This window comes from Gossypium hirsutum, chromosome D07 (genome assembly GCF_007990345.1).
Source record: "Gossypium hirsutum isolate 1008001.06 chromosome D07, Gossypium_hirsutum_v2.1, whole genome shotgun sequence".
In the NCBI taxonomy this organism is placed as follows: Eukaryota; Viridiplantae; Streptophyta; class Magnoliopsida; order Malvales; family Malvaceae; genus Gossypium; species Gossypium hirsutum.
The window spans coordinates 55,588,382-55,609,218 of NC_053443.1; the positions used below are offsets into that span (position 1 = coordinate 55,588,382).

The 20,837-nt window shown below is 32.8% G+C and overlaps 2 protein-coding genes, 1 long non-coding RNA gene and 1 pseudogene across 6 annotated transcripts; 2 read left to right on the forward strand and 2 right to left on the reverse strand.

Annotated features, from left to right (window-relative positions):
* Nucleotides 1-311: 311 nt before the first annotated feature.
* LOC107941652 (protein LONGIFOLIA 1-like) lies at nucleotides 312-3,302 on the forward strand (annotated as a pseudogene).
* A 5,611-nt stretch (nucleotides 3,303-8,913) lies between these two features.
* Nucleotides 8,914-13,478, forward strand: LOC121219575 (uncharacterized). Of its 2 annotated transcripts, none has more exons than XR_005916413.1 (3): nucleotides 8,914-9,022; nucleotides 12,364-12,721; nucleotides 13,237-13,478. It is a non-coding gene; the product is annotated as an uncharacterized lncRNA (long non-coding RNA). The 2 variants fall into 2 exon arrangements; XR_005916412.1 differs by having other exon boundaries at nucleotides 8,928-9,022; nucleotides 12,370-12,721.
* LOC107941648 (beta-carotene isomerase D27, chloroplastic) lies at nucleotides 12,091-15,277 on the reverse strand. Of its 3 annotated transcripts, XM_016875224.2 has the most exons (7): nucleotides 14,785-15,270; nucleotides 14,551-14,690; nucleotides 13,854-13,946; nucleotides 13,635-13,696; nucleotides 13,260-13,366; nucleotides 12,498-12,590; nucleotides 12,091-12,273 (listed from the first exon to the last, which is right to left on the reverse strand). In XM_016875224.2, the coding sequence occupies exons 1-7, from the start codon at nucleotides 15,053-15,055 to the stop codon at nucleotides 12,233-12,235; spliced, it is 807 nt and encodes a 268-aa protein (XP_016730713.1). In that variant the 5' UTR covers nucleotides 15,056-15,270; the 3' UTR covers nucleotides 12,091-12,232. The 3 variants fall into 3 exon arrangements, with proteins under 3 accessions (XP_016730713.1, XP_040953890.1, XP_040953892.1); XM_041097956.1 differs by having other exon boundaries at nucleotides 12,183-12,590; nucleotides 14,785-15,277; XM_041097958.1 differs by lacking the exons at nucleotides 12,091-12,273; nucleotides 12,498-12,590 and adding an exon at nucleotides 12,706-13,164 and having other exon boundaries at nucleotides 14,785-15,274.
* A 2,405-nt stretch (nucleotides 15,278-17,682) lies between these two features.
* LOC107941646 (histone H2A variant 1) lies at nucleotides 17,683-19,583 on the reverse strand. The gene is made up of 3 exons (XM_016875222.2): nucleotides 19,392-19,583; nucleotides 19,098-19,227; nucleotides 17,683-18,211 (listed from the first exon to the last, which is right to left on the reverse strand). Exons 2-3 carry the CDS (start codon nucleotides 19,215-19,217, stop codon nucleotides 17,915-17,917), a joined length of 417 nt encoding a protein of 138 aa, XP_016730711.1. The 5' UTR covers nucleotides 19,218-19,227; nucleotides 19,392-19,583; the 3' UTR covers nucleotides 17,683-17,914.
* Nucleotides 19,584-20,837: the final 1,254 nt, after the last annotated feature.

Genomic DNA, 20,837 nt, shown 5'->3' on the forward strand with positions numbered 1-20,837 from the left:
AGTCCATTCGACCTGCCTTAACCACAAGTGTTCTTTTCTTGAACTTCGCCCACCCCTTTAAAAGACCAAAAAAGCGGGAGATGCAGATATAGACTGCAGTCGCAACGCCACTCAGACACAAAGAAAAAGGAAAGGGAAACGAAGGAGAAAATCAGAAATAGAAAAAATATGGAGAGAAATCTTAAGATGGAAATTTAATGAAAAGATAATCAGTTTATTGAGTTAAAACGGAGAGGGAATTATTTTATATGACGACTGGAATAATGCAAGAGCAAAATCTAGAGGAGCAGATTAGGAAACAAATGGGTTGCATGGCTGGTTTCCTTCAGATCTTTGATCGTCACCATATTCTTACCGGCAAACGCTTGTACTCCACCAAGCGTCTCCGTCCTTCGCCGGTTGACCTTTTTTTCTTTAATGTGGGTCTCTGGGAGATTTATTACTACGGTGGATCATGTTTAATTGTCTTTCCTTGTTTTTTTTTCAAGCGAGTGAAACGACATCAGAGGAAGAGAAGGCAATTGAGTCACCTGTATCATCGAGAGAATTAGAGAAGCGGCCACAAGGTCGGTTAGCACCGTCACCGGAACGTTCAAAGCGATTTCCGGTTATATCAGAGCTCCGGTCTCCGGCGCCTGAACCGTCCACTCCGACGGAAAGCCAGAACAAGACATCCCTTCTGCTTCCCATTTTCGAATCCAAAGAAGGTGGCGCGAGGTCACCGTGGAAATTATCCAAAGATGCTCCAAGGCTCTCACTCGACAGCAGAGCCGTCGCTGATGCTACAGGAAGCCTTAAGCCCTGGGAGATCCGTACCAACCAATGCAAAAGTAACAGCAAAGAAAACGGAGCGGATGACAACAACAAACAACGGTCGCCTAGTGTAATCGCGAGGCTCATGGGACTCGAATCTTTACCGAATTCGGATCCCGAACCTAATGGAAACGCGGAGCTCTGAAGATCCGCATCGGAAGCTATAGGCAGAGATCTGTTTCAGTATCATTTCATTGATGGAGTTAATTTCCATTTAAAACAGAACCTGCAACAAAATTTCCAAAACGAAGAAATTCCGTGCAATGTAGTGAGAGAAAATGGAGCCAAACAAGAGTATTTGATTGGTAACAGATCGGAAATCTTGAAAAACGTAAGAACCGAACCAATTAAAGCTCCGGTTGGACGAATAGGCCAAAGGAAATGTTTCTTCGATTCAGCCGACTTTTTTCCCGAGCCAAAGCAAATCGATTCCATCTACAGTGAGATTGAGAAACGGCTTAAGCGTAGAGGAATCGATGAGCCGGTAAAAGATCTCGAGACACTTAAGAAAATCCTAGAAGCTTCGCAACTCAAAGGCATGTTACACAACAAGAAACCTCCAAACCAAACGAATAAGAGAAACTTTGTTTATGAACATGAACAATCTCCGCTTCCCATTATCAAACAGGTAAGATCACCAGCTTCCGCTGTCAGAAGGATTGGCAACGATTCGCCTCCTTCAAGTAATAGGTCAAGACCTGGTCCTCACCGGAACTTGAGTATCGATGTTCCGCCGGTGATGAGTCCTAGACGTGATCGGCTGGGGAATGAACGGAACCAAAGCAAGCGTAGGGGTTCAATATCTCCTACAAAGAGTGAGTGCGGCGTGAGGAGTCCTAACAGAAGGCCGTTGAGCGTTGAAACGCAGAGGAGAGGGAATGCTAATGTAGAGCAGAGACGAGTATCTCTGGTTCAGTCCCCTCGTGTTAATGTGGGAAAAATTGGATTGGATCAGACGACCAATAGATCATCTAGTAACAGGAGACCAACGGCTGAGATTTATCAGAAAGAAGAGAAGGTCATATTTATTCCAGCGGAGGATGAAACATCCACCGTTTCAGAGAGTAGCATTAGCACGTCTTCTCAAACCGATACGGAGGTAAATTACTAAATCACGGCAGAGATTTCGCCATTCAATTTCGCATAATTACCGTCATCCATTTAAACTAAAGTAATTTGTTGTTATTTACATTCTGGGTTCTTTACAGAGATCGAAGGTGGAGGAATACAAGGATGGGAGAAGCCTCTTGGAAAGGTGTGATAAGCTGCTTCACAGCATTGCAGAGATGGTCGCTACAACTGAGTTGCAGTCGAGTCCTGTCTCGGTACTTGACTCGTCGTTTTACAAGGATGAATCGTCTGTTTCCCCAGTTAAGAAACGGAGCATCGATTTCAAAGGTAAGAAAACAATATACGAACTGATTTCGATTTGCTAGATTATTTTGCATTCGACTATGATGACGCAAGTAGTACTGCTATGATTTGGTAGACTTGATTGTAGTTTTGGCCTAGGACTGTCACTACAGAGGAGTCAAATAGTTTCTCATTCACAACGTAAACACGTAGGAAAGAGAGTGATAACGATGATGAATTTCATCTTTTTCTTTGACTGTATATACATCACCTCCTTTGTCTTGTTGCATGACCCATACTGAAATCAAAAGATGATACGTGGAGTCCAGCGGCAATCTCATCCGATGATTCCAAGTCCGTAGACAAATCAGACGTTTGTGATTTCATATACATTTTTGATATCCTGAGGGCATCCAATTACTTGATTGATGACTCCGATGTCTTCTTGTTGCTGGAGAAGCAACAACATTTAAAAGGTAAAGACACCTCCAAGGTGTCTAGACTCCAAAGAAAGCTTATATTTGACACCATCAATGAAATCCTCAACCGAAAGAGACAATTGCCGGCATGGAAGCTCGTAAGTAGTACGAAATCAGGGTGTGGAGAACAGCCATCATTGCGGCAAATTTGGTCCGAATTCCAAAAGATTCGGGAGAGAGACTCGTCGGATGACTTGTTTGGGGTGATTTGTAGTGTGTTGAGAAAAGACCTTGCAGGGGATGCCATTAACGGTTGGGGAGATTACCCCATCGAGATGTCCGAATCAGTCCTCAATATTGAACGGGTAATATTTAAAGACCTGATCGTCGAAACCATCTGGGATCTCGCTGCTGCTTTTGGGAAAAGTAATAAAATTCGTAGGCAGCTGGTGTTCTGATGAAAAAAGAGGGGAAAAAAATTCTTCGGGCGCTTTATTGTAGTTTTATTATTATTATTTTCTTTGCTGTTTTCCTTATTTAAGAATGGATAAACTATTAAAATAGTCTTATATTACATTTTAGTCATTTATGTTTGAAATGTTACGTTTTAGTCACTTATGTTAAAGTGTTGTAACATTTTAGTCATTGAATTATTAATTGCCATTAATAATGTAACGGTAAGATGATATAGCACATTAAATCATCATTTTAAACCAAAATTTTAGGTTAAATTATACAATTAATTTTTATTTTTTTTATTTTGAGCAATTTAAATTTTCTTTTATATTCTTTTAACTTTTTTTCTTTTTTTTTATTCTCTTCTGCTTTTTCTTTTGTTTTCTCTTTTTCTTCATCATCTCTTTTAATGTGGTTTTTTTATATTTTTTATTTGTTAAAATTAATCCTTATATTTTTTTATTTTTTAAACAATTTAAAATTTTTTATTTTCCTTTTCTTCTCTCTTTAGTTTTTACAAATAGAAAACATAAGAAATTAGAGTGCATATATATATATATATCCATATATATTATAACTAACAAAATCGCCTGGAGGGGGCAGGGACTGCCAAGCAGAAAATAACACTTTTACTCTAAAATATTATAAATTAAAAAATAGTTAGATTGTATTTTGATCTCAAAAAATGATAAAATTTTTATTTAATTTTTTAAAAATTATAAAGTTAAAAGCTAATATGATAATAAAATTATATTTTAGCTTACATAAAAATAGGTAACTTAATTTTCTCTTTGAATTTGTCCTTGACTCTTGCTCATAAAAAATACATTGGTTTTTTTTTTTTGGAGTAAAATACATTTGTGTTTTTAACTTCTTCTCTTTTTTTTTGTCTTGATCAAGGTATTATTAGTAGTAATGATTAATTTTTTTATCATAAATGTTCTTCGAAAAAAAATTAACTAACCATTCATTCTCATTATCACATCTTCCTTTAAGAAAATTAGCATTTTTTTTTCACATTTTTTCCTCTATTTTACTTTAAAAAACAAAAAGAAACAAGAAACATGAGCATGAGCATGATTGAGTCACTGTCAGCTTTTCTCTTTTACCGATGTTGTTATCTTATGCATTTATAATATTTTTAAAATTTTAAATTGAATTTCGGTAAATGACAATTTTTTTACTATTAAATTCATTTATATATATATTATTGGAGATGCCTAAAACCAATCGATGTTGTAATTGCATACTTGTCTACCTAATTTATTAATAAAAAATGTTGTTATTATTATTTCAGTTTCTATTTTTGTGTAATAAATAAACTTTGTAATAATAAATTTTTAAGAATAATATAATTATTTGTAAAGGTTCTTAGTTAAGTATTATTGTTGGTTTGGACAACAATAATGCGTTGAGACTACTATATAGTTGATTAATGACAGAGTGTTATCATTGATATAAGGATGTTAAAATCAATGCATAAGTACATATTAGAGAACAATGTATTGGACTAACCCACCATGAAAATGTTTTTTGAATTATTATGTAATAGTTATAACATTCATCATAGCCATAATTATATGTATGATCCTTAGACTTGATACCATCATTATTCCAACATCATGAGTCGTATGCTTTGACACTGTCAAACATCTTTCATAAAAGATTATATTATAAAGGCTAATGTTGGGTGTGTCACAATCTATGTAGTGAGATGTAAGTGGTCAAGATAGGATTTATCTCTCTTACATAATGGGAGTAATACTCCAGGTCTCTTAATCGAGTGAGACTAGAAATGCATGGTCATGCTTAAATTAGTTTATATGAAATATTACACTATTTGTTTATCTTAGTCTATTCGGGAATCAATAAACAAGAAATTAGACTATACAAGTGTGACTATTTCATGACTTTTGTTTAATTTAGATATAAAGGACAAAGGGATGTACTACATAATAATGTTGTCACAAAAGACCATGTTGAACCACGACTTCATGTGACTTAAATAGCAATGACGCATCGCTAAATGCCACTCAGTTTTTATAACATTAGACTTCTTTTAATGTTACTATCAACATTAAAGTATCCTATAAGATCACACTATTGTGATTGAATAAAGTAGATACAATAAGATAAAGGAAGGGAGAAAAAGACAAAATGTTTCATATATCCTTAATTAAGAATTTCAACACTTATTTATAATCTCATAATTCTCTCGATTACTCTATACTCAATCCTTACTATGTTTTAACGGTAACAAATCAAGGCAATAACATGTTTTAACTCAATTTCATACCAGGTACCATATATCAATTAAATTATGTTTTTTTTATTTTATTCAATTTAATCATCTATCTCGATTTACTATATCAATCACCACAATTTAACTCATACAAGTATTATATACTCATCTCATTACTAAATCATGCAATTTAACATGAATATGCAAAATTAGATTGATCTTGGGTCATAGAGATGCAAACCGAAAACTCGTGTCACTCGTCGTCAGCTCTCGCATTTCATTTCCCACTAAATGGTCCTGCGTCGTCTTTAGCTATGACTAATAATTCAACAATAAAACAGTATCAAATTTCATATAAATTACATTCAAATTCAAAGTCATACATATTTTCCAATTTATTCAGCTTAGTCCTTAAACCCAAGACAAACTTAACTTTCAATCTAATGCTTCAAATTGAAATCTGATTCGTATTTACTCATTAGAGACCTCTTATTTTCTATTCCTACTGAAATTTCATAACAATTTTATATTTTATTCAATTTGATCCATAATGTACAAAGTTATCAATCAAGCTTTACAATTTAGTCCTTTTCATAATCTAAACTTAATTTCTAACCATTTCACACCTAAATCATTCAATTTTCAACAATGGTAACTTACCAAAATTTGCCAATTGATCAAATTAATACATGGGCGAACTAAATTAAGTTCTCATTATAAAAAAATCTATAAAAATTAAAGAAAAATGCCTTAGTTACCTTAGTCAATTTTATAATCAAATGTAAACGATGGAAGCTTGAAATTTTCTTATTATTATTTTAATGGTGGACGGCAATGAAGATGATTTCTTTCCACTTTCTTAACTATTTACACTAGGATTACAAGCCTAACTAACTTAATTAACCATTCTCAAACCATTAATTAAAACATTTTATACATTAATTTATTGTTAATTAAACTAAGTGTCATCCATCATCATTTCCCACTAACTTTAAAAGGACAATGGTTTAATAACCATTTTGGTCCTTTGGATAATTGCTATTTGAGTCCCTAAGTCATTTCCTAATTAAAAATCTATAGCGATTGGACTTTTACAATTTAATCCCTAAGCTTTAATTAACTATTAATTCGGTAAAATTACCAGACCAAAATTTAATATAACAATACATTATACATGTAAATATTAATATTTAATATTTACGAACTCAATTTATGAAAATAAGATCTTGAAATCATAATTTCTGACACCACTGAATTTCGAATTGTTACATCTATTTTTTTTATCATTAGCTGGATGATGGAACCATAGAATGAAACTTCATCTATCACTCACCAATTGTTGTGCTTGCATACCGAGAGAAAGCAATTATTCATAAAACCTTGGTCCCCATAATATTATACATCCAATATTTCTTTTCACTCTTGAGGTTAATTAGCACAAAAAAAATGGTAAACTACACGACAAGTCACTTTAAAATAACGTCATTCATATTTTGGTCACTCTAAATTTTTTATTGTCAATTTAGTCATTCTAATTAAGATAATTGTTCGAATTGGTCACTGCCGTTAAAAATTATGTTAATCCACTAACAGATTGCTAACATGGCTTTTTTTTTTTACTTTTGACTAAAGCTAGGGACTTCTCTATAATTAGTCCAAAACCCTTCTTCTCCTTACTTGTTTCCTAGGAAAAGTAACAAAGGAAAATGAGGATAGTTTTGACTGTTTTAAAACAACCCAGCCCCACTCTCACCCTCAACTTGACATCCTCATCACCATTTCTCTTCTCTTGGTTCTAGCTTTGTTGTTTGCCATAGGGTCCTTCTAGCCATTGGTAATCAAGTTCATCTTGCGAATTCAATTTTCCAAGAAATCAAGCAAGCCTTAACAATCCAGTAATATTTACACAATCAAATTCATATTAGCAACATTTTGTACCAAAATAAACAATTTTACTATAACTTTTGTTTTTAAAATACTAAAATTGTCAAAAAAAAAGCATCGATTGGTGACAAAGAAAATATCATTAAAATAAGAGGTTTTGACATCTAAAACATCGTTTCCGTCATATGAGAAGCATTGGGACAATTAGTAAATGATAATTCCGCAGATGATCTCCAACCACATTCTAAGCTTTTTTTATAATTTCAAATATAAAAGGAAATTGACAGAGTTGAAGATAAATTGGAGGAGTTTTTCTCTCTTTTTTAATTGTTAAAATATTAACTAATGAAAATTTTGAAGTTTTAGTATTTAAATTTTTGTTTCCTGCGCTTGTAATACTAATAGAAGAAGTAACGACCTCAGTTACTAGCTGTCATCCATGAGAGTAGGGTTAGGTTGTTTTAAAATAGTCAAAACTATTTTCATTTTTATTTATTACTTTTCCTAATAAACAAACAAGAAGAAGAAGGAGGAAAAAGAGAAAACTTACAAACTTTAGTCTTATATTGCAAATAACTAAAAAAAAAGTGTTTTGGACTAATTATAAAGAGGTCTTTAGCTTTAGCCAAAAGTAAAAAAAAAAAATGCCATGTTAGTAATCCGTTAGTGGATTAACGAAAATTTACCGACAATGACAAATTCAAGCAATTATCTTAATTAGAATGATTAAATTAACAAAAAAAATTAAAGTAACCAAAATAGGAACGACGCTATTTTAGAGTAACCTACGGTGTAGTTTACCCAAAAAAAAATCATACTTATCAAGGGTGTGGGTAGAAATTTGCTTAAGGGGACCAAAGATTAGTGGTATATTTTTAAGGGTTAAAGTGTAATTTCATCATTAGATTAACTTGTAATTTCATAAATTTTAAAGGTACTAAATGACAAATTTACCATTTTGGAGCCGAGGCCACTGCTTGTGGCCACTTTCAGGGGCAAAGCCAGGGAGTTGGCAAGGGCCTCGGTCCCTTTAAAATGGAAAATTTTCCTTTTAGTCCCTTTATAATTTATAAAAGTTTAAATTAGTGATGGTAAAATTGCACTTTGGCCTTCCTAAAAATGACAAAATTTTGATTTAATCCTTTAAAATTATAAAGATATAGGCTATTAAAATGGTGAAATTGCATTTTTACTATCGTAAAAATATACAACTTAATTTCAACCTCCTTTAAAAAATTTTCTAGCTTCACCCCTAGCCACTTTATTTATGCCCCTATACTTGGCCTTATAAGAAAGAGCGACGATTAAAAGGTCTAATTATGAATTTCATTCTTTTACTTTACAAAAACTAAAAAAATTAATCCCTCTGCTTTAATTTGTCAAAATTTAGACCTCATACTTTTAAGAAAATTAAAAGTTAAGCCAATTTTTGGTAAGCACGTGAATTTGAATTGTTGTTCTTTTCCCTAATTTATTTCATATAAATTATTAAACAATTAATTTCTAGGCCAACGATTTAATAGAAAGGTTTAACAGTATTACCCGATCGTACTAACTTCTTAATTTTCATAAAGTAGAGAGTTGAGACCATGGTTAAACAAATTATATAGGCTAAGCTTAGCTTCTTGGGGAGGACATAGGAACTTGGGCTTTGGTTTACTTTAATCCAAACAATTTGGGCCAAATTGGCGCTATGGTGGTTGCATATACGCCCGTTATAATACACAAAACAAAATTGGATTGGACCCATATGGCACCGAGCTGTTTCTGATGAAGAAGAACTATTTTTTCTTTTTTTCCATAGACGAATTGCCGGAAATGGTGGAACGTGAAAATCGATGATTTTCCGTCTACGGTGCTACTTCTCATATTTCGTCTTTCAATGTTTCTTTTTTCTAAACTTATTGTTACATCATTAAAGTTATAATCATTTAGAGAGTTCTAGCCAAAAGTTTGATTTCTTTGACTTGCTTGCATTTTTTCCTTTCATCTTTGCCTCTAGTCCAGACATAGTGGAAACTGGAAAGTTGAAAGTATTCCAATTTTGGGTTTTTCTTGGAAGACACTTTACAATGGTTTTTTTTTTTTTTGCAGTTTAAAATGTGGGGTTTTGATTTTTGAAGACATAATTATAATAATGAGAATTGGTCATGGTGACCTAATCAATTGCTTTCTACTTTTATATGATTGGAAGCTCTGAATTCAGTCTAAACTGATGTCATTTTGAACCAAATGTGACCTCATCTTTATTGTTTAAAGTAAAGATCACTGGTTATCATCTGGGAATCAAAACAAGCATGTGAATTGTGATATTGTTTCATTAGGAATGTTGTTAGTGCAAGTGCTAGCTTTTTTTAGCTCGGGGGCATTTGTTATGGCTAGATGTGGGATGTTCATTAGGCAACATGTTTAAAGTTGTGTGGAGCATTGCAATTTGAGATGAAGGGGCTGGAGGTGAAGCTTTATCAAGAAAAAAAAAAAGAAATATTAGGCTTTGTTCGGTAGACTGGAAACTAGAAAGAAAATTGGAAAGATGGAAAACAGAAAAATAGAATTTCTTTTTTTTTTTATTTCTATTGGTGCACTTGGTAGTAAAGATGAAAAATGAGAGGAAAGAAATGAGACTTTTGGAAAATGCATAATTTTGAACTAATTTATATCTCATTTTCATTACCTCTTCGCTTATCATTCCAATTTGGAATGATTTGTTTTTATGCATTAGGACGGAAAATGATCATATCTCTTTTTTCTTTCCTCTCACTTCTCTTTCATACCAAGCATAATCAAAATTTATTCACTTTTCTACTCCCTCTTTACATCTTTCCACTTTAACACTTAACCTCACACTCCCTTAATCTTTAGGTATAGGAAGCCATATTAGATAGTAGTAGTTATTTTCTGGCCAAAATGGTATTATGAATTTGACTTTCCTTTGCTACATTTGTCTTAAATCCTTTCTGGTCATCCTAATTTTTGCTTATTTGGTATGTAAGAACTAAATTTCCTGGATCGCTGATCTTGGTGTAAGAACCAAAGTAATCATCATCATAAATCAAAGGTTCTATGTAAACCGAAAACCATCAGTTTGTCTGTACTTGTATTAACTATTTGATTTTGGTTTCATGAAGTGACAGCATGTGTTAGGTAACATTGCTTAATATGGAGGCTTTGGGGACATTATGCCCTTTATTTGTGAATTGTGAATATAGAAGGGAATAAAAATATATATAGGTCATCTAGTAGAGTTCTTAAAGTGTTAAAATAACTTAGCAAGAGAGCTAGATGACAGAGTCTTAGGAATTTCAGCCTGTAACTACATTCTTCAACAACCAAGATTTAAAACCGTGTGTTTTTAGCTATTTTTGAATACCTTAGGCCCGGTTGGCATTTTGATGATACCAATATTAGTTCTTGTTCACATTCTGTGCTATTGAAATCCAAACGTTGTCATCTTAGAGTGACACAAATTTCTTTCTAGTCTCCAATATGTTTTGTCCTCCCACTTGTTCCTGTTGTCTCATATTTGAATGCCGATTAACTTCAAAACATTATTATGAAGGGAATTAACTTTCGGCTGAATTTCAAGGGGATGGTGGGTCTACCAGTCACTTTCTCATTGAGACAGAAATAAAGGAAAGCAGAATCTTAGATTGCTCACTTGGCAGCACCTAAGGTGGGAGACACAACTGGTCCACTCTTGCTGACCCCAAAGCCTACAATGATTTTTCAGTCAAAAACACTTCTCCTAATAGGAAAGATAGTTGGCTTTTCCATTAGCGTTAATTAAATAGTAGAAGTACATCATCATGGTCAAACTCCTCATCAAAAGCTCAAAGAAACCTCTAGTGTATCCATTTCTCTGCTTATAGAATTTGCTAAGTGCTGTTACAGTTTTAAGAATAAAAAAATCATCCATTTTATAATCTGTTAACAAGAACCCCTTTTTTTGTGGGTTGGAGAGAGGGGGTGCTCTAGTTTAATATGTGCAACTTGGTGAGTGTATTCTTTGAGCATTCAAAAAAGTGTGTTCGTGAGGGAGATGCTAAGTAAGCTGTTTCTACACATTGAAGGGTGATATGATACTTGTCAGAGATCTAATAGCAGAAGTAGTGTAGTGATAAAGAAGCAATTCATTGATAATTTCTATCATCCCTGGGATGGTTGAGTTCCCTTGCAGATTTGAGATTTAATGGAGGATTAAAATAGGCATTGTTCTTTGAGCATGTGAAACAAATTCTTTCTGCAAAGTTCATAGTCTTCTAAATCCTTTTCTTAAAACACTAAGCAATAAATTTTCTAAGATGAAATTCTCTTCAGTAAGAAATGATAATTTAGATTAAAGAGTTCCCAATTTGTGTAATACCAATAGTTCCTATCATTTATGATATCTATCCTTATTTATCTTGTTTACAAGCTTTGCTTGTTTAGCCATAATATCTGCATGTAAGCTAAATCTTAGTTTGGAATGCTAAAATTACTTGTTTGTTTTTTTTTTGTACTGTCAAGCCATATGACTAGTATTATCTATGACTTAAGTTTCAACTTTCTACCAGAGAATATATTTTGAGGTTGGTTAACACACCTTAATCGAAGATTAGATCTGTGCCAAGTTCTGCATTTTTTTAACACCCTTTCAGTGCCTTTGTATTGTTTATTTTACTGCCCAAAATGCAACATGCTCCTTTTCTATTAGACTTATTTTTGTATGGTTGTTTGTGTTTATGTGCAAGTTCAATGCTCTTATTGCATTCTCATGTTTGAATTATGAAAAACGACATTAATTTAGTATTTTACTGTTACTCTATTTAAAATGTGAAAAGAGCTCACCAAAATCCTCAACATATAATTTTCTAGGAACTATGTTTGTCTTGAGTTTCTTGAAAAGAAAAGGCTTTTACTGGTTGCACTGAAGAAATTATAGTGTAGGATGAAATGTTTCTAAATTCCAACAAGAAAACTTTCAGTATTTTACAAATCTTTGTATTGAACAATAGTGAAGATTTTCAGGTTATCTGTTATCATCAATGAAAACCCTAATGAAAGCATCCCTCTGTACCTCTCTGCATTAGCCTGAGCTCTTCACTGTGTGCTTTTGGTTTGCCCTACCTGCATATGATATTTTGAAAAGGATAGTTTTGGTCAGAAATACAATTTCCACTGTCATATTAGGCACTCATGGAAGCTCATTTGTGCCAGGAACAGCATTGAGTTGGACAAGATGGAGGACCTAATATGAGATTCTACTATGCACCAGAATGATAAACTGAGGATCATGAGTAAAAATAAAAAGATGAAGTTGTACAGAAAGGGCAGTTTAAATAAATTTTTACATAATTTGTAGCAAGGCTGCTTGAGCGCCGGATCATCATTTGGTGTTGGAGGATCCTGACCGAAAATCATCTCGCAGCTCATATCATCAAAATCTGCAGTTAAAGTGGATTACTGTTTCTGTTAACTGTTCTGATGGATTGGCTTCATTCATCTTTATCATGGCCACTTCTCAACTAAAATGGAGTGTAAATAGTAATGATCTTCTGCTTCTCATGAATGATAGGTACGTGGAAGTGTGAATAAAATTCAACTTTGATATTTTTAATGATACAATTTCTAATCACATTGTGATTCTATACGGAATTGGTTGTAGAATAATGATTGGCTTCATGGGAACCAGAAGAACTGAGCCTCTTTCCTAACGAGTTGATACATGGAATTAATCATAAGATTGTTATGCCCAAGTTTTACGGCCTAGATTGAATATAAGAATTAATATCATGATTTCATATATGCATAATGCATTGCATTTTGTGTTATTTTACATGCTAGTACACTCGGTTGAGGTTGGATGGGTCCACTTGCAGCTTTGCACCCTAAGTGCTTAAGCATGCGGGTCCTTCTTTGACATAATGAGCATGACCTCCACATTCTAGTGCAGCCACTGTTACTCTTTGGAATTATTATTCTTTTCCCTTTTTCCTGTTCAATACTTGCATTTTTTCCCTTTAATAGGAAATTGGGTTTTATTTGATTTAATCATCGACGTCAACATTGATGTGAATGATGAAAATACAGGTTCTGAATGACGGTATACTTACTTGGAACCATGTTGAGTGGCATTCCTAGGGAATCCTTAATAAAGGCTTGAGATGGCATCTTGCATAGGTTGATGCACATTCCTACACAGTTGCTTTGCTCTAGGAACCTACAAAGAAAGCAGATATTTGAGGATTACCAAGATGATCTAAGGGTGATGCAAAGTTTAACGATGATTTTGATATTTCCGACGAGGATGATGATGACGACGAAGACCATCATGATAGCAATGGACAAAAACGGGAGTCCACCACACAATCATTGGAACAGGTTATCTACCGTATGAGAGTTTCTTTAAGTTGGTGAGGTGGGTCTCCATCTTGGATTAGACCATAGTGCTAATTATTGTACATAATTGAGAGGTTTGGTATAATTACCTGCACTTTTTCACATACACTACATTCTTTTCCCTTCTTCCGTTGAGCTCCGATTCCCGAACCTTGTGGCATTGATTCCATAAGAATGTTAGATTTCTTTCATAAAGTTCATAATGGTATATATATATGCATGCTTTCTTGTTATATCCTTATATGCATACATTGAAAAGGATAAAAATTAGTATAGCAAAGGAATATAGTTTAAGTTAATAGGCTTACCTCAGAAGGTCCAATGAGCCAAGCAAAAAACATTGTGGTGAAGGCGGCGAAATATTCCCTTGTGAATTGAGATTGGGGTAACAACGTTTTTATCTGCCAGATCACCACCCCATCATTTACATCCTTATTAATTTAATATCCCAGGTAAAAGTAACCTCTATTAAAAGTCAAATTAAATTTTGCTCTCTACTAAAAAAATGGATAAATTAATCCATGTACATTAGGTCAAAAAGTAAATCGATTCTTCTACTAGAAATTTATTTCATTTTTACTGTTAAAAATTGATCTTCGTATATTAACATGAGATATACGAGAGACACCACATGTCACTATCTAATTATTCCGTTAATCACGTCAGTTTTTAACAATACAAATTGATGAAAATTTTAACAAAAAAGATCAATTTGCTCTTTGATCTAATGTAGAGGGATTAATTTGTCTATTTTTTTAGTAGAAGGGGCAATATGCAATTTAACTTCTAGTACAAAGCCTTCATGATACTTTTACCAATATACCATTTACCCTTCATTTAAAAAAACACCCAAGACAAGGTTATATAATGTATGAACACGTAAATTATCATGCAAACATCACTTTTCTAGGTTTATCCTTGGACGCCATTGTTTGGTAAAAGAACTCATATGAGTTGCATGCTGTAATGCATTTAGCATGACAAAAAGAAAGGAATAAAACTTGCCATGTTTAGAATGAGCTTGGGGATGGCGGTGTCAAGAACTTGCATGACAAGCTCCTGTTGTGTTTTTGTATTAAATTTCTTGGACATCATTGCTGTTGTCTCTACCAAGCTCTCATACCCACTCAACATGCTCTTTACCCCTGCATATATATACACACATATTTTCAACATTTCTTTTTTCTGATCACCTTCCCATAGAACAAAAAAATCATGGTATCCACATGGAAATGAAACCTGTTGCAGCTTGTAAACTCTGGGATAGATAATTAATAGCCCATAGATCAAACCAGTTATCATTATGGAAACTACTGCTGTCCTGTGCTACCTCACGTTTGCTATCTGCAGGCTTTAACTTCAACCTCAACCTCTCCTTCGTTCCACTTCCGACTATGCTTTCAGCCGGCCTCGCTAGCACTGCCCGAACCGGAGAACATCGCTGTTTATTTACTCCCTGCGATGACGTCCCCGTCGGAGTCCTGCTTTGTAAAACTACCTTAGCTTCCATTAATGAAATTTGTATGAATGGAGGAGGAAGGTTTAAGCATATAACAACAAAATGTGCATGTCAAGCATATTGGAGAAAGGCTATATATATACATATACACATAAACAAGGGGATATATTTAATGGGTTTTTTTTTTGGGATTCGCAATACTTAGATAACCACAAGGTGGTGTTTAAAGATGCTGTTTTTGGTGGTAAGCTTTTGTTGGTATTGGGGGAAATACAAATGCTGAGCTCTTAACAATACCAGTAGTACAAGTGGAGATTTAATGCTGTTTTTTAGTGACGTTTTGTTTTTATTTTCAGTGGAAAAATTGAAAATTTCAATGCTTCACAATATCACTTCAGCTATGTCGTTTTATTTACAAAAAACCAGTGGCCACCTTTTTTCCTAGGCCAAGTAATTCAATTCAAGCCCCAAAATTAGTATGTGGATCTCAATTTGCTTGGTCCAAATTTGTTTATCAAAAAGGTTAAATGATATAAGTTCATAAATTTTGACAAAATTTTGGATTTGGTAAATGGTTAATTATATGTCGTGTAATACGAGGATATAGTTTAATCAATATGTCATGTAAAAATATTATGGAAATCATTGTATTAGGAGTCAGATTACATTTTATCTCTTTAACTAAAACAAATGAGTAAATTAATCTTTGTCTGTTAGATCAAAGAGCAGACTAGTCATTTCTTTTAAAAATATCATCAATTTCTACCATTAAAAACTAAATCATAGGGTGTGGTGGTTGCTCACATTGTCCCTTAACCATGTGGTCAGGCGTTTGATCCCCGCTCAATGGATTGGAGCATATTATGGTTAACCATTCATCTCTTCAAAGAGTACCCACAATGAGGGAATTAATCAGCGTTGCTGATTGTGGATACCTTGGTTAATACTAAAAAGAAAAAAACTAGCATGGTTAACGGAATAACCAAACAATTATACGTGGTGTGCCACATGTACTTTGTGCTAGCATACTAAAACCAGTTTTTTACAGTAAAAATGGATGGGATTTTTAACAAGATCAATTTGCTCTTTGATCCAACGTACAATGATTAGTTTGCTCATTTTTTGAGTAGAAGGGACAAAATGCAATTCAAGTCATAATACAAGGGCTTCCATGGTACTTTTACCCAATATATCAAGTTGACAAATTTTAATAAGAAATACTATCATTAATAACTAAACTAAGACTTTTAAATTATAAAAAAAACCAAGAGAACTTAATTGTTAATTTTTAAAATATAATATCAAATTTGATGAACTGATGCATATTTTAATGAGATCTGTCCAAAATTTAGGCTTCTAAAGCTTGAATGTGTACATAAATGAAAGAAATATGGAATCTTTATGAAGAACGCAATTTTGTAGATGCTTATGCAGCTATAAGGAGTAAAGACAACTTTCAAATTGGATAATAGCACCGAAGTCCAACTAGGCTAACAAAAATATAAAATTAGATAAATAATTGTATTGTATTTATAGAGGTGTTCAAATTTCGATTAAAATTGAATTCATCGACTAAATCGATTTAATTTGATTAATCGGCCGGTGGTCAAATTTAGTTTGGTCAGAGGTCAATTAATGATTTTTTGAAATTTCAATTATCGGTTAATTTGGTTGAAATCGGATAATTAATCGAACTTAATAATTAATATTATGTGTTAATTTCAAAACATATGTAATGTTTCAAGACATAAAATTCCGGTTAATTTGGTTAACTTTCAAGACAAAAACATATATTTTAGTTAATTTTAATATGTTTTTTATATGTTTTATACTTATTTTATAACCAAAAGACAAAAACAAACAAATTTTGATCAATTCAATTAATCGGCCAAATTAATCAAAATATTTCAATTTGATTTTTTTTTTCAAAAAATTTTAATTCAATTAACGATTAAAAAATTATACAATTCAATTTAATTAATAACCGAACCAACCACTTAAACACCTCTATGTGTTTGAATGAATTAAAAAAAATAAAGAAAATAAATATTTTCTTAATTTACTTAAAATTTTAGTTGAGAAGCCAAATCTCATCATCCCATCAAACAAGTTATAATAATTGGACCATATTAATTTTAAACTGTCAAAAATCTATAATTAAAAAAAAGCATTTCATACAAAACATAACACTTACAAGTTAAAAATCTATTTAATCATCAATTAAATTAATTTTTTTTATAATTTTTAATAATTTATTCAATCAAATCAAATACATTGATGGCTTAATCAATTCAACTATCAATCTAATTTTAAAATCTTAAAAATCACCCAACATTACACTCAAAGAAACCTATTTTCAAATCTTAAAAATAATATTAGTAGAAAACACAAGTATAAACTTCCAAAAATATTAATCTCTGTAAACTATAAAAAAATACCTTAACTTTACCAAAATTGGCCAAGCTTTTTAAATTATTTACTTGGCCATCAAACCTTTCACTTAAAATTAACTAAACACATCTATATCACCTACTGTCACATTTATATAATTTAATCTCAAGAAATGCTTACATGGTGAATATATGAAAGAAAATGAGTGACCATGCCATGCAGTAGGATGCAACTAAACAAAAGAGCAAAGGCTGATATGCAAATATTAGAACTTCACAGCCAGAAGGTGATAAAAATATCTAAGGAAAACCACAGTTAAAAAGTATCCAACAAAACATCATCATCATCCCTACCCTAAACAAAGATATAAGTTCAAAGGCAAGAACCTAGAGTGTTACTACAACTTATATACTGACCAGATGTTCTAGACAGATAAAACAAAGCCTACAAATAACACACTGACATAACAGATAAAAAGTACACAACAGTCAACATCTAGTTTAAAATCAGACATTACTACTACTCCTTGGTAGTTTTGTTGATTAGAGACTTGTGAATGTGAGGGATAACACCACCTCCAGCAATGGTACCCTTGATGAGGGTATCAAGCTCTTCATCCCCCCTAATAGCCAGCTGCAGATGCCTTGGGGTGATTCTTTTCACTTTCAGATCCTTGCTTGCGTTTCCAGCCAACTCAAGAACCTCAGCTGTCAGGTATTCAAGAATAGAGGCCAAGTAAACAGCCGCTGTGGCCCCAACTCTCCCATTTGCAGATGCCCTAGACTTGAGATGACGGTGGATACGACCCACTGGGAACTAATATCAACACAAATGAAGTGTATAAAGGGTTGGTGTTGTTGAGAGAAAAAGGCATACGGCTACAACCAAGACTTACATTGCAATTAACCAAGTACACATGAACATATTAGTCAAAGATAATCAGCTACACAATATATAGATACTTAGCTGACAGATTCATCAAGTTCATCTTAGTACCAACCAATGCAATAAAACACTTTAGAGAGAAGAGAAATGAAACAAAGGACATAGGGCAAAACAAAAGATTAAAGACTCGCTCAAATTCAACCTAGCTTCTAAATTTTCTACAAACTAGACTTATATTTTTCTATATGACAAACAAGAACAACAAATCATTGAAAACCCATATACAAAAATAAAAATAGATTATTCTTTGTTTTTTCATTTCAAACATTCTCATAAAAAACATAAGTTTAATATAAACCTAGTAAATATGTACAAAATGTGAAAAAGTACGGTTGTAACACTGCTCTAATCTCAATAAGGACAAGTCCAGCATCTTCAGAGAAACTATTAAGATCTAAAATTTGGCCCTTTTAACAAAAAAATGAACAACTTGCAAATGTCTCGATCATCAACCACAAGTACTTTAAACTTTAAATGTTGTTTGTTTAGCCTTTAAGCTTATATAATACCTAAATATGGAGAGAAATTATCTCATAATATTTCACGAAATAATAAAAAGATGTACAATTATCAAACCTACAAAAATAAAACTAAAAGCGTATATTTCCGATTTACTCCTTTTATTTTGATCTACAATTCATGAACCCAAAGGGACCAAGCACGTATAATTTAAAACATACAATGGAAAGATATAGAAAGACGATGCTATATTTCTTAGCATAAAACCAAGTAAACGATGATAAATTTTGAGAATCACCTGAATTCCAGCACGAGATGAACGAGAAACCGGACGCTTCTTGTCCTTATCCTTGTCCTTGTCCTTGTTAGCTGCAGTTGTTTTCGCCGCCAAAAGCCCCTTTCCACCTTTTCCTGCCATCTCCGTTCACCTATAAAAAAACATTTAAATTTAAATTTAAATTCGTACAAAACATCACTAAAACCCAGATCTGCTAAATACTAATCAGATCTAGTCAAAGAAATTCTCAAAAACGTTTATAAAATTGAATTGATAATGTATTAAAGGGAAATAAAAGATGGAGGAAAGAGAGACCTGAGAGACTTGGGCCAGTGAGTGAAGAAACTGTGAAAACAAGAAAGAATAGGATAAGAGTTTTTGAGGGATTTTTAATTAGCTTGAGATTTGGTCGTCATTTTAAATGCTGGAAAATGAAATGGCGGTTAATTTTAGGTGGGAAACTTCATCGATTTCGACATTTCAAAAATTTTCGATGGGATTTTCAACTTTAATCACCAAAATACCCTTCCCTTTTTCCCAAAATCCCGAGTTGGTCCAAACAAATGACCCATTAGATTGAACGGGCTGACCCACATGATGGAATGAACGGGCTTGGTCTTCTTTTCTTTCTTTTTTTTCCCTAACCTATTAAAATAGTCATTTTTGTTTACCTCATATTACATTTTAATTATTTATATCTGAAATGTTACGTTTTAATCACTTATGTTAACGTGTTATAATATTTTAGTCACTGAGTCGTTAGTTGCCGTTTACGGTGCAACGTAAGGTGACGTGGCACGTTAAATCATCATTTTCAAACAAAAATTTTAGGTTAAATTATACAATTAGTCTCCATATGTTTTCATTTTGAGCAATTTAATTTTCTTTCTTTTCTTTGTTTTTCATTCTCTTCTATTTCTCGCTTTTCCATCTCTTTTAACGTAATTTTTCTATATTTTCTATTTGTTAAAACTAGTCCCTATACTCTCTCTTTTTTGAACAATTTAATTTTTTTTCTTTTTTTTCTTTATTTTTTCTTTTCTTCTTCCCAAAGAAGCACAAGTGAATGAAAAATAAGGAGAAAAAAAGGAAAGTTAAAATAACATAAAACAAAAAAATTACGAGACTGATTGTATAATTTAAACTAAATTTTTTGTTTGAAATGATGGTTTAACGTGCCACGTCAACTTACCATTACACCGTTAACTGCAATTAACGACTCAGTGACTAAAATGTTATAACACGCTAACGTAAGTGACTAAAACGTAACATTTCAAACAAAAGTGACTATTTTAATAGAGGTTTTTTTTTTTCGTCCTAGAGTGGTTCACGCGTCAAACAACAACTCAGAATCTTTGGTATAAATTTGCATTCAATCCCTCTACTCTTTAGAATTTTAAATTCGTCTCATTTAGGATTAAATTAATAACACTATTAACTCATTGTTATTCGCTGCAACTAAAAGTTGACAGCAGTTAATTTGGTTACAAGCAGACTATAAGTGGCAAATCGATGCATGTGTGGCGGCAATGTAATTTTATTTCTGTTGCCTATGTAAAACTCAATTTGTTGAAAATTTTGAGTGCTTGTTTCACTTGATGTTCAAACAATAAATACAACAATAATTATGGTGCAACCAAAGTTATGTAGTTGACATGTTTGACTATCACATGAGCCTTGATTACATCTCATTAAATTGATGAATTTCGCGCTAGTGTTACGAGTCTAGAGCTTTAGTCTGGCGAATCATGTGGTCTTAGG

Excerpts from the sequence above, each read along its gene's own strand:
- LOC107941648 (XM_041097956.1), bottom strand. The coding sequence starts at position 15,055 with ATGGAAGCTAAGGTAGTTTTACAAAGCAGGACTCCGACGGGGACGTCA. Across the intron at positions 14,691-14,784 it reads GAGTTTACAAGCTGCAACAG|GGGTAAAGAGCATGTTGAGT; the intron begins GTTTCATTTCCA and ends ATATATATGCAG. Across the intron at positions 13,697-13,853 it reads GGCTCATTGGACCTTCTGAG|GTTCGGGAATCGGAGCTCAA; the intron begins GTAAGCCTATTA and ends CAATGCCACAAG.
- LOC107941646 (XM_016875222.2), bottom strand. The coding sequence starts at position 19,217 with ATGGCAGGAAAAGGTGGAAAGGGGCTTTTGGCGGCGAAAACAACTGCA. Across the intron at positions 18,212-19,097 it reads CATCTCGTGCTGGAATTCAG|TTCCCAGTGGGTCGTATCCA; the intron begins GTGATTCTCAAA and ends TGTTGATATTAG.